Consider the following 13,855-nt stretch of genomic DNA (forward strand, 5'->3'; position numbering starts at 1 on the left):
CACTATGGAGAACAGTATGGAGGTTCCTTAAAAAACTACAAATAGAACTACCATATGACCCAGCAATCCCACTACTGGGCATATACCCTGAGAAAACCATAATTCAAAAAGAGTCATGTACCAAAAAGTTCATTGCAGCTCTATTTACAATAGCCCGGAGATGGAAACAACCTAAGTGTCCATCATCGGATGAATGGATAAAGAAGATGTGGCACATATATACAATGGAATATTACTCAGCCATAAAAAGAAACGAAATTGAGCTATTTGTAATGAGGTGGATAGACCTAGAGTCTGTCATACAGAGCGAAGTAAGTCAGAAAGAGAAAGACAAATACCGTATGCTAACACATATATATGGAATTTAAAAAAAAAAATGTCATGAAGAACCTAGGGGTAAGACAGGAATAAAGACACAGACCTACTAGAGAATGGACTTGAGGATACAGGGAGGGGGAAGGGTAAGCTGTGACAAAGCGAGAGAGAGGCAGGGACATATATACACTACCAAACGTAAGGTAGGTAGCTAGTGGGAAGCAGCCGCATAGCACAGGGAGATCAGCTTGGTGCTTTGTGACCACCTAGAGGGGTGGGAGGGAGGGAGACGCAAGAGGGAAGAGATATGGGAACATATGTATATGTATAACTGGTTCACTTTGTTATAAAGCAGAAACTAACACACCATTGTAAAGCAATTATACTCCAATAAAAAAAAAGAAAAAGGATACTAAAATGATCACTTAATAATAGCAAGGGGGAAGGAGAGGGAGAAATAAATCCAAGTATCCATCAATAAGGGACTGGTTATATAAATTATGTTCATCCCTACAAAGACATAATACACAGCTCTGAGGGAAAAATAGAGCCCATTATGTAGTAAAATGGAATAAAAACCAAGTTATATTATTAAGGGAAAAACAAGGTACAAAGTACCACCAACTGTGTATAAAAGAGTAAGAAGCAATATGCATCCACACACCCATTTGCTCCTGACTGTAAGGAGATGCTCTGTCCAGTGGAGGAGCCACCAGCCACATGAGGCTTCTCAGCACTGGAGATGTGGCTGATGTGACTAAGAAAATAAAATTTAAATTTTACATAATTTATTTAAATTTCAAATCTGACAGTGGAAAATATTTTTGCTGGTAAAGACAACTTCATTGTTTTGTAGAATTATAAGCATGTTAACCACTGCATCATATATCATATAAATTGAATTTTTTTTCTTTTTTTTTTTTTTTTGCGGTATGCGGGCTTCTCACTGTTGTGGCCTCTCCTGTTGCGGAGCACAGGCTCCGGACGCGCAGGCTCAGCGGCCATGGCTCACGGGCCCAGCCGCTCCACGGCATGTGGGATCTTCCCGGACCAGGCCACGAACCCGTGTCCCCTGCATCGGCAGGCGGACTCTCAACCACTGCACCATCAGGGAAGCCCTTAAATTGAATTTTTAAATCTAGCTCCTAGAAAATTTAAAATTACATTTGTGGCTCACATTATATTTCCATTAGACAGCACTGGTACAGGCTATCCTATAAGGATTTGTAAGGACCATAACATTGATTGCCTCTGGGGAGAAAACCTGGTGAATAGAAAGCAAGGGGTATAGGGGGGAGATCTCTCACTATTTTGTCATTTTTCTCTTTTGAATTCTGTGCCATTTGAATATACTGCCTATTAGAAAAATAATGAATAAAATGATGTGACCTATAAAGAGAATAATTGTCATTGGCATAACTATCAATTCACTTTGGATGGAATCTCTCCCCTCAAAAAACATACATGGTACTTTTGAAGAGGTTATATACAGTTTGGGGCACAAAATGCTTTCTAATAACCTAAGATCACAGAAGTGCTTCACAAACTAATGGTACCAGTTACCAACTGAACATAAGAGATAAAGACTTCAAACCTCAAACTGCTAGTTTAGTGCCAGCACAGTCCAGCAATTTTGCACCACTGCCTCTTCTTCTGCAATCAGAGACTGTTCTGCTTTTCATTTTTCCATCATTGAATATATTTTGCCTGTTTTCCTGTTCCTTTCTTCACCTACATCCCCAAATAATAAAATTGTAATTATCTCTACATTTCCATTTAACTCAGCATGCATCTACTTGGCTAACCAAAGAAGGAAAAATGCCAGGAAAATTCTCCCCTTCACACCCATGAAATTTAATTTTTTTCCATAAAACAATAGTGTAAAAACATAAGCAGATCACAAAGGGCTCAAGGAAGGGGAGTAATGAGTATTATATACACAACTGAGATACACTTAATGTATTTAAATATAAAATTAAAAAATCCAAATTGCATACAAGACATTACCATTTCTCCCCAATTTTCCCATTTTATTTTAAAAATAAACACTTTGAACATTTTTTCTGCATTGACATAGCCAATTTTAGAACTTTAAATGCATATGGCAATGAAAACTGTGTCGTTAGCAGTGTTCATTTTAAGCTGGTTGGTTCTCTAGGATTCAAGGAAGAAAAAAGCCTCCATTCTCAACTCCTAAAGGCTCCCCTCCTTTTCTCACATGCTCTCCTTCCACTTCCACAAGAATGTCTGACACAGGGCTGCATTGGTGAGTATCATTCTGAGGAAATGCTCCCAGGGTCACAGAGATAATGTGTGCAACGCTCGGGCCCTGAGACAGGCCCTCACCAGTCACACAAATCACGTGCCGGAATGAACAATGATCACCAAAAACAGGGGCTTTGACTAGGTTTGAGAGCATGGCATTCTAGATAACCTTTAACTAGTAAAACAAAATGGCTAAGTGCCAGAATTTTTAAAAATTGTTTATTAAAAAAAAAAATTGTTTCTTGACCGGAAATCTTATGATATCCCCTGTGAAGAACGGTAAGGGGTAAACATGTCAACAATGAAATTAAATAGCTACCACTGTACTACTCCCTGCCTCCTACACTGTGTGGGCCTTCAGCCATAGCCCATCACTTCTGAGTGCTCCAAGGCTGCTCCTTTAAAACCAATGGTACTTGGTATATTTTTGTGTTCAAACCATTACAATTATCTGTGGAGTTCCAGAAACTTGGTCTCTACCTTGCCTAGGTTTTACAGTGATACAAGGAAACTGGGAATACCCCAAATCCATGATATTCAAATATCCAATACTGCCAACTTCAACTTTTGATGTGCTTAATACCTGGAAGAATACGAAAATGATAGCAAATATTCATTCAACACCTTCAGGTAACTTTTAGAACTGCCACTAAATCGAGCTTGCATAATCTGCTTAGTGTCTGAATTATGAGTTAACTTAGTAACTATGAGTCACACAAAAATAAAAGTCCCAGAGTGTTGCACACCAAATATATATATATGTATATATATATGTATATATACATATGACATGCTGAATTTGATTAGGAAACTCTAAAAATGCCTGTAAGTGTGTACATTCTGGGCTATACCGCTTATAAGCACTAAATTAGTTGGAAACACATTCCTAGGCTTCACAAAGTTACCACCACAAACTTCAGGACTACATTTTCTTAGCATCATCTAAGACTGAATTTCCTATGTATTTCTACATACATACAGGATCACAAACAGATGAACAGATGATATGAACTACTCTTAGACATTACTCCTTTCAGACCAGACTGTATTTCAAAAATAATATATGGTAAACTAGAGTAAATTACAGGTTGGAATAGGTTCTAGATACAAAATTTGTCCTATTTAAATGTAAGGGAAAAATCAGTATTATTTCCCCTTTCAGATCACTAGTGTTAAATATTTCTTATTGAAACGAAGTCACACCTAACTTTCCTAGGTGGGGGGAAGTTCATAGGTAATAAACTAACACAGTCAAACTTATCCTCTTTTAGAGGAAGAGAAACTGAAGAAAGAAGACTGGTAGCCTAGGATCACAACCCAAAGTGTAAAAATTAGTTTCTTTCCACATGCCAACATTCTTTGCCACTTTCAGCTTTGCTCTCCTGAAGCGGAGCAAAAACAATTTTTGCTTTAAATTGAAGCATCTAATTGCTCTCTGGGAATGGGCACCTTATGTAGAAACAAAAGATAGGAAGAAACCACTCTCATAACCTGGTAGGACACTTCGCTCAGTAGTTTTGCGGCCAATGACTAACCGAATCATGAACACCTGAGAATAATGAAACTGTCTCAGACCACAAAACACAGATGCTGTCCTGTAAGACAGGGGCCCTGTCTCTTTCCTAATTCTCCTAGAGCAGGGATACCTGACTATCAGGCATAAAAAGAAGAGACAAAGAAAGGGTTGCTCCTCTCTCTGCCACTTCTACTTTGTGTATAACATGCATCCACTTTAGCACAAAGAAGATAAATCAATTCAATGGCTCTTATAATTATCTTGACTGTGGACTCAATTGGTCTAGAAACTACAGCACATCCATCAGACATGGGAATGGCAAGGTGGCAGTCACTTTCAGATTTAGCAACTCAATTTCCTGTCCTTCCAGCACAACTGAACTGATAGATGACTGTAGCAGCTGTTAAAACTGGCTATTCCCCTTGGGGTTATCTAATACTCTTCACTTCCGTTTTTCCAGGGACAACAGCATGTGTGAATGTGCATGTAATAGCAGGTGTGCAGGTTAGAGAGACGAAAGTCCTCAAGGACTGGTGATAAATGGCCCACCTAGATTTGAGCATCTTAACTCTATTTCCTTACAAATATATATTGGTGTAAGAACAGATGCTGCAATGGTAGGCTCAAAAGTGAAATGGGGGCTTCCCTGGTGGCACAGTGGTTAAGAATCCGCCTGCCAACGCAGGGGACACGGGTTCGAGCCCTGGTGGGGGAAGATCCCACATGCCGCGGAGCAACTAAGCCCGTGCGCCGCAACTGCTGAGCCTGCGCTCTAGAGCCTGTGAGCCACAACTACTGAAGACCATGCGCCTAGAGCCCGAGCTCTGCAACAAGAGAAGCCACCGCAATGAGAAGCCCGTGCACCGCAGCGAAGAGTGGCCCCCGCTCGCCGCAACTAGAGAAAGCCGCGCGCAGCAACAAACACCCAACACAGCCAAAAAAAGAAATAATAATAAAAAAATTAAAAAGTGAAATGGTGTATTTAATTTTTAAAAATACAACAACATGTTGGGCTTCCCTGGTGGCGCAGTGGTTGAGAGTCCGCCTGCCGATGCAGGGGACACGGGTTCGTGCCCCAGTCCAGGAAGATCCTACATGCCGCGGAGCGGCTGGGCCCGTGAGCCATTGCTGCTGAGCCTGCGCGTCCGGAGACTGTGCTCCGCAGCGGGAGAGGCCACAACACCGAGAGGCCCGCGTACCGCAAAAAAAAAAAAACAAAAAAAAACCAAAAAACCCACAACAACATGCACACAAAGTAGTTTTAATCTCTCAAATTAATTACAATGAGAAACAATGCACTTTTTCCAATATATTATCGTTTAAAAAACATATTCTGATTCCTTTGGCATTCAACCCTATGTAAAATCAAGCTACAGCCCACACAAGAAAATCAGAATCATTATTTTAAAAGCACAACCACATTTTGGACCCAAACTATTGTATCTCAGGTTCTTTTTCAACCCCACTTCAGAGGCTTGCCTCTGAACCACTTTGGTTATTTTGCAAAATCAAATCCCACCAAATGTGGATGGCATTTTCACTCTTTTAATTCCATCCAAAGTAATTTTCTACAAGCCTGAGGCAATTACAAAGGAAAACCTCTGTCCTATTAACCCATACTCTCTTTTATAAAGTGATTATTTATATTATCTCTAAAGTTCTGCTTTCAATGGAGGAGGGCATTCAATATGAAGGGAGCAAGAATACCTAAAGGAAATGAAAATGAGGCATTCAGAGGTCATTCTTTTTTTTTTTAAAAAGAAGATGTTGGGGGTAGGAGTTTATTAATTAATTTATTTATTTTTGCTATGTTGCGTCTTTGTTTCTGTGCGAGGGCTTTCTCTAGTTGTGGCAAGCAGGGGCCACTCTTCATCGCGGTGCGCGGGCCTCTCACTATGGCGGCCTCTCTTGTTGCGGAGCACAGGCTCCAGACGCGCAGGCTCAGTAGTTGTGGCTCACGGGCCCAGTTGCTCTGCGGCATGTGGGATCCTCCCAGACCAGGGCTCAAACCCGTGTCCCCTGCATTAGCAGACAGATTCTCAACCACTGCGCCACCAGGGAAGCCCCAGAGGTCATTCTTCCTGCTCACCTAGCACCTCCATCCTCACTACCTCACAACCACAAACCTGAAAGTTTTGATGGGGCTACATTTTTTTCCTAGAGAGTAGAGGTTAAGAAAACAACTCACTTCTGTAGTGTACTGTGCTTCCCACCAAATTCCTGAAGGCCTGCCTCTGAACTGTAAGCCTGAGCTGAGCTATATAGCATGAAAAGGCACAGATATAATCAGGATATTGCCCAATACAGGGCACCACACATACAGGAAACCCAAATATCTTCATTTATTCCCTATGAAACTTGGAAATTATGAACTTTGTAAAGATGTGTAACTATTTAAAATATGGTAAAAGTTACAAATAAGCTTTCTATGAGTTGAGCTTAAACTACTCTTGCCATTGCATTCTTTGCTGTCGTAATGAGATGACCATCTCAATTAAAGCACTTTCTTTGTCAAACTACTCCACAATTCAACTACGCAGGTTTTTTTAATGTACAAAGCCAATAAATAGTTTTAACTTACTTAAATTTATAAACAGCAATGTGAACTTAAAGTATACGGGGGACAAAAACAAGCCCACTCTAGCATTTTTCTAAAGACTAGTCAGTCTTTGAGAGTCTTTTCTAAGGGATTCATTCCTCAGATATGAAGTTTGAATGCAAAACTGAAGACATTTGGCCCTTTATAAATAGTCATGGGAAACTTCTTTCTCCCATACTTTTAGTTTGTTTTTACTGTAACAGATGGGAAAAAAATTTAGCAAAGTCATAAAAAAAAGGTCTTCTAATAACTGTCACCCTAATGTTAGAGCACTAAAAGCTTAAGGATATGAAATATCTTTAAGAGCAACAACAAAAACTCTTGCTGAAAATTATAGACAGTTTGCTTAACTCATAAAATAGGTATAGGCTGAGAAAAACTAGATAGAAATTCCTTCTACCTTTGGTGCAGCTTCTCCTAGGCACATTTAGTTCTAAACACCTTAATCATATAATAACCAAATGACCAAAAATGACCTTAGTCATTTTTCATGAAAGTGTCTCCAGCACAAATTTAGAACTTCTCTTTAAAATATATTCTGGGGGCTTCCCTGGTGGCACAGTGGTTGAGAGTCCGCCTGCCGATGCAGGGGACACGGGTTCGTGCCCCGGTCCGGGAAGATCCCACATGCCGCGGAGCGGCTGGGCCCATGAGCCATGGCCTCTGAGCCTGCGCATCTGGAGCCTGTGCTCCGCAACGGGAGAGGCCACGACAGTGAGAGGTCTGCGTACCGCAAAAAAAAATAAATAAATAAAATATATTCTGATATCAAATAAATGTTAAAATTCTACATGGCTTGCCAACAAGCCAAGCCTAAGTCTTCACCTGGGGAATAAAAAACGACCACTAATCAGCATTCTGCAAAATCTCTTGCTATAAGAAATATCTTGCTTTATGCAAACAAAATATCATTTTGTTCTAATTTATATTGAAGTTCAATACTTATATGTCCCCCCCCCGCAGTAAATAGATTTTGAGTTAAATAATCACTACTTCATTTACGAATTTCCTAAGTTGGCCCATGGGATCAGCAAACTTGTATATGGACAGACGGCAAATATTTTTAGCTTACAGGCCATAATATCTCTGCCTGGACTACTCAACTATAATATGAAAGCAGCCATAAACAATATGCAAATGAGTGGGTATGGCTGTGTGCCAATAAAACCCTTTACAAAGACAGGTAGAGGATAAGGGGTTAATATCCAGAATATGAAGAAAATTCCTAAAACTCAACAACCAAAAAAAGCAAACCCAATTGAAACATAGGGAAAGGACTTGAATGGACATTTCTCAAAAGAAGATATATAAATGGCCAATAAGCACATGATCTGATGCTCAACATCACTAATCATTAGGGAAATGCAAATCAAAACTACAATGAGATACCACCTCACACATATTAGGATGGCTGCGGTCAAAAAAATAAAATAACAAGTGTTGGCACAGATGTGGAGAAACCAGAAGCCTTGTGCACTGTTTTGGGGAATGTAAAATGGTACAGCTGCTATGGAAAACAGTATGGCAGTCCTCAAAAAAATTAAAAATAGGATGACCATATGATCCAGCAATTCTACTTCAAAAGAATTGAAAGCAGGGTCCCAAAGAGATATGTGAACACCCATGTTCCTAGCAGCATTATTCACAACAGCTAAAATACAGGAAGCAACCTGTGTCCATTGACAGATAAATGGATAAGCAAAATGTGGAATGCTACTCAGCCTCAAAGAGGAAGTAAATTCTGATATATGATACAACATGGATGAACTTTGTGGATATTATAATAAATGAAATAATCCAGTCACAAAAAGACAAAGACTGTTTGATTCCACTTATATGAGGTAACCAGAGTGGTCAAAAATCAGACAGATCAAAAGTAGAACAGTGGATGCCAGGGGCTGGGGGGAGAGGAGAATGGGGAGTTAGTGTTTAATGAGTACAGAGTTTCAGTTACACAAGATGAAAAGAGTTCTGGAGACGGATGGTGATGACAGTTGCACAACAATGTTAATGTACTTAATACCACTGAACTATACACTTAAAAATGGTTAGCATGTTAAATTTTATGTAAATTATACCACAATTTAAAAAATTGGAGAAAAGAATAAAAGACAAACAGGTAGAGGGTCCATTTCAACCTTCCGGACATAGTTTGCTCAGCCTAAGTTTGCTGACCAATGAGCTAGGATACTGCATTTTAAGTCCTAAGCATATCCACAATATGCTTTTAAAGTTAATATCAAAGTACCACTTCTACACTCACAGCACCTTCCCGCCTTTTTCTTCCTGCATAGTTACAGATAGTTTTTTAAAATAAAGCTCTTAAGATCAGAATTTCTAGGCAATCTCCCAGTGCCTAGAAAAACATGTTTTATATAAAATAAGGGCTCACAAGTTTTGACTAATTAATTACATAAGAGCAGTTGTCTCAGTAACATAAAGCTTGGCATTTATTATTATATAAATACAATTGGCACTTCAATAATGAGGTTAGGTGATAATGTTATTAAATTATCCTCTAACACATTCAAAGGACATTAGACTTTGAACAAAATATCTAGCACTGTCTTAATAAACAATTTCATTTTTCTTATTTGGTCAAAAATCCTACTTTTGAAATTAAGCTATAATAAATTTAATAGCTGCCTAAGAGCAAAAATAAGTACAGCTATGTCATAATGTCATCTGACAAAATGGCTGGCAGTTTACTATGTTAAATTAAATCAACCTGAACACATGAAAATGTTAATTATGACTTTAAAGAAATAATTAAGTTCCTTTTAAATGCTAGGCATTGGGGTTTTTTTATATGCATTTGATTTTGTAGGAGTTTTTTTAATATACTATAAATATAATTTTAAGAAGAATCAAGACAATGCAACTATAAAGTCTCTTTAAATAATCCATTCAGTATAATCCATGGTAGCAAACATCCTGGGTAACAGGCCTAGTGATGAAGAGCACAGGTTTGGGTATCAGACCTTGTTTCTATTATTCTTGCATCCCTTAGTGTTGTATGGCCTTGAGTGTGTTAATTAAGCTCTCTGAGCCTCAGTTCCAAAATCATAAAATGGAGTTAACATACTTCCTCAAAAAGGAGTAAAAAAAAAAAAAATTTTTTTTACCGTAGAGCACCTAAATGGAATCTTTCAAAAGGCAAAATAAAGCTGAAAGTTAGTCTTGAGTTTCCTAAAAACGTTAAATAGCAGCCTCCATTCCATTTATGGCTTCATCTCCTTCTCAGCTGGTGATACCGACTTAATCAATGGTTCTCAGATCTGGCTGCATATGAGAATCACCTAGCAGCATTTTAAAATTCTCCATGCCCTTGTCCCCTACCAGGCCAATTAAAATTAGAATAGGTGGGAGTGTGAGAGCATGGGTATTTGTTTTAAAAGATACTCAGGTGATTATGTTAAAACCTCAGCTAAGGCATTCAACTTCTAAGTAGCCAGTAAATGTTAGCTAACAAGAACTCAGTTTATACAATCAGTACAACTTTAGAACCAATAATGTATCCAAACAAAAGCTTAAGAAAGCAGCTGCTAAATCATTTCTTAATTTTTACTATGCCTTCAATTAACTCCATAGTTACAATTCTGCAAAATTATAAAGAAATAGGCTTTTATACCTGAACCATGCCTGATAATTTGTTTCAGAATCAAAATACTAAGGTGCCTCAAAGCAAGGTCAACTACACTTTTGACATTTAAATTTCAAAGAGTTAAAAATATACATCTCAGGACTTCCCTGATGGCTCAGTGGTTAAGAATCCACCTGCCAATGCAGGGGACACGTTTGATCCCTGGTCGGGAAGACCCCACATGCCCCGGAGCAACTAAGCCCATGTGCCACAACTACTGAAGCCCGCACACCCTAGACCCCATGCTCTGCAACAAGAAGCCACCGCAATGAGAAGTCCGTGCACCTCAATGAACAGGAGCCCCATTTCGTCGCAACTAGAGAAAGCCTGCGCGAAGCAACGAAGACCCAACGCGGCCAAAAAAAAAAAATTCTACCATTAAAAAAATATATGTGTGCGTGTGTTTTGGCAAGTAAAAACACCAGCACTAGTAGTTCTAAAGATAATGTACTCAGCTGAAATTTATCATATTGTGGTCTGGAAAAGATTAAAAGCAATTAGTGCAATGAACTAGGCAACTAACATCCTGGGTTTTCCTTCAGGTTTTGCCACTAATTTGCTCTGGGCCTTCTGTAAAAATCACTGTGTCTGTGCTTCAGATTCTCATTTGTAAAATAAGGAGTTGCACTAAATTTCTTTAAAATGACATGTTACAAGGATGTAAAACTTGGAAAATTACATACAGACGGCTTCTTTAGAGCAGTAATATCCAAGGATAAGGTCTAAAGTAGGCCTCATAGGCTATTAATGAGTCATGATTTAATTAGTTTTATAGTAAAGAATTTACTTTCCAAACCTAACATTTTATTATAACATATTGATTAGGACTGCTCCCTGCCACCTCCCAAAACCTTATATCTAGGATAGTTCTTGTTTCCCACAATTAAAACCTTTTTAATGTTCTGGGGTTTTGAGAAAAAGAACAACAGTAATGTTGAATAATGAATATTCAACAAATATAATAGGCACTTGGGATATGCCAAAGGGACAAGACAGACAAGTGAAAGAAGACAAAGTAGAGAAGTAATTTTTTTTTTATGTTTATACCTTTCAGATATTGTTAACGTCTCTGAATAATGCAAAGTAAAATGATACGGGGGGGGGGGTTATTTCAGATAAGATGTTGAAGCATTTTTCCACATGTCTCTCCTTAAATTTGGAGAGGGAAGAGCAAATTTCTAAAAAGTATTTTCCTCATATTTGAGAAATTAGATAAAGCAGTTTTGTACCTTCTTTTGAAGCAAAGAATTTCGGTTTAACCTTTAAATCCTCAAAAGTAAAATCCAAAGTGTCTTACTATAGTTGTGCTTATCACTAGAAAGCTCTTTCCGTTTCCTTCATGTCAGAGCCATCTGTTCTCACCTATTTTACTCACAAGCATTATATGATTTCTAAACACTCAAGTGTATTCGTGTATTTTGTGTATGTGCATATGCTGGGTTCTTTTTCTTTTCTTTTCAAATAGCACCTAATCTAATCCATTTTTAAATCCACCAGTCTAATACTATCTTATTTGGGGGTACCTGAGTACATTTCAGTATTCCTGCAGCTCCATTTAGAGGTCCATGCTTTTATAATTAATATCTTCCTGCCAATGTACTTCTTTCCTCATACATCCTAATGTGATAATATATGAAAGAATATATGATAATATCTAAGTAATGAAAAAACTGGGGAAAGAATAGAAACGGAAGTCAACAGAAATATGGCTATTTGCAGAGGGGAGAAGATAACTAACTGGAACAAAATGAAAGAATTAATTCATACACTACGTGTTTCCTCTACGTAAGCATTATACTAAATATCTTTTATATTAGTCATGTTGCTTTGAGACTTTTCCATGTTTCCTCTAGACATCTGCCAATGTTCGCATGGTCTCTGATGAATAAACATGCTGTGACTTGCTTCTAAGGAAACGTGTGTCATGTTCCAGGGAAAAATGACTTCTCTACTCTCAAATCAGGAAAACTGTACAAATCTCATTCATTAGCTACAAAGTCGCTTTTTCCTTAACGTTTCTTTTCTGAAATGTTCATATTCTCTTAAGTGCATTTCTGTGCTTGGATTAACTATCAGAAAAGAAACTGAGTTGAGGGAATACTTGTAGGAAAAAGTTACACTTCACCAAAGGGTTTTCCCACTTCAGGAGCTCAACTAGCGACCATGTTAAGCCTTCACTGTTTACCAAGACGAAGGTTATTTTCAGGTTCTTCCCATCTCTTGCAGAACTACCTGTTCTCATTACTATTTACCCAAACGCTTAGCAAGGTGATTATTAGCATATCTGGCAGGAAGACGTGCTCCATTTAATATTAACTCACAATGTGACAGCCCCTTCCACTCCAATCTCACCTAAACATGTGAGGATACGAAGAAAAGTAATCGTGTGTTGGCGGTCTGACTCTGCACTAGGCTTTGGCACTAGCAATTGGCCACAGACAATCAGAGGCGCGCACCCGGCCGTGTCCCGGAACTGTCATGCGGGCTGACAGCTGGCACACGTTCCTGTCGCCCTCCACCCTCTCGCAGAAAGCCCCTTCCTTACATTCACCTTGACACTCCACCTGCTGGGCCTCATCCACCGGCCAAGAAAACTGTTTTCTCCTTCCCAGGAGCTCACTAACAGGTATCGTCCCGCCGCTCGCCCAGAGCCCCAACAAGGGGCCCTTTGTTACCATTTTTGCTCCCGGACTCCTTACCCAATTCCTGGCATTCAGCTGCCCTTGAGCAACTCAGAGCAGCCCCGGTAGGAAAGCAATCAAAAGCTACCCGAGCCCCCATCCCGGGCGGCCTCCTAGGAGGCCGGGAGGAAGCAGCCTCGTCGTCCGCGTGTTCTGCGGCGGGTGAATCTGGCCGCCGGCGGGGTGGCGACCTGCCAGCCAGGTGACTGGGTGGAGGCCCGGCTGCACTCGCCCTCGCCCTCGCCCTCGCCCTCCCCAGTGAGCGGCGGTGGAGCGGCGCTCGAGGCTTACCCTGCGGGGGTCGCCGGCGGGAGCGCCGCCGGGACGTCCTGCGCGCGCTGGGCTCGGCCGTCCATCGCCCTGCGGGGCGCTGCGCGGGCTCCGGCTCCTAGGCGGCGCGTCACTGCTGGAGTGGGAGAGGCCGGCGGGTCAGGGCGGGACGCACGCTTTCCCGAGGCCTGAACGGGGCTGGCCGCGCGTCAAGAGCCCGCCCGAGCCGCCCCTAGCCCTGGACCAACCCGCCCGCCTCCCGGGTGCGCTTCCACCTGCGGGCCCGGCTCCCAGCCCGCGGGCAGCGCCGCCGGAGGGTCTACCGGCTGCCGGGAACCGCGGCGGCTGGAGGCGGCGCTGCAGCCCCCGCCCCGTGGGGTTACTGGGTAGCCATTTGGCGCCTCTTGGGGAGGGAGCGGAGCTACCCAGGCTGGAAGGAGGAGGAGCGGGGCGAGGGGCGAGGCGCACAGGCACAGCCGACAAGGCGGCAGCGCGATCCCGAACTTCTCAAACAAAACGCCCTGGGAAAACTTTTCGGAAAGAAAAGTTGGGAGGGCTCCTTTCTC

At 40.9% G+C, this 13,855-nt stretch overlaps 1 protein-coding gene across 4 annotated transcripts in view; it reads right to left on the bottom strand.

Moving 5' to 3' along the window:
- COBLL1 (cordon-bleu WH2 repeat protein like 1) overlaps positions 1-13,532 on the bottom strand; it is a 160,914-nt gene extending 147,382 nt beyond the window's left edge. For all 4 annotated transcript variants that reach the window (XM_082840914.1, XM_082840913.1, XM_082840912.1 and 1 more), the window contains exon 1: positions 13,311-13,532. In XM_082840914.1, coding sequence (XP_082697040.1) covers positions 13,311-13,375 — 65 coding nt within the window. In that variant the 5' untranslated portion in view covers positions 13,376-13,532. The remainder of the gene's footprint in view (positions 1-13,310) is intronic.
- Positions 13,533-13,855: the final 323 nt, after the last annotated feature.

This window comes from Leucopleurus acutus, assembly GCF_964270905.1.
Source record: "Leucopleurus acutus genome assembly, chromosome: 6".
Taxonomy (NCBI): Eukaryota; Metazoa; Chordata; class Mammalia; order Artiodactyla; family Delphinidae; genus Leucopleurus; species Leucopleurus acutus.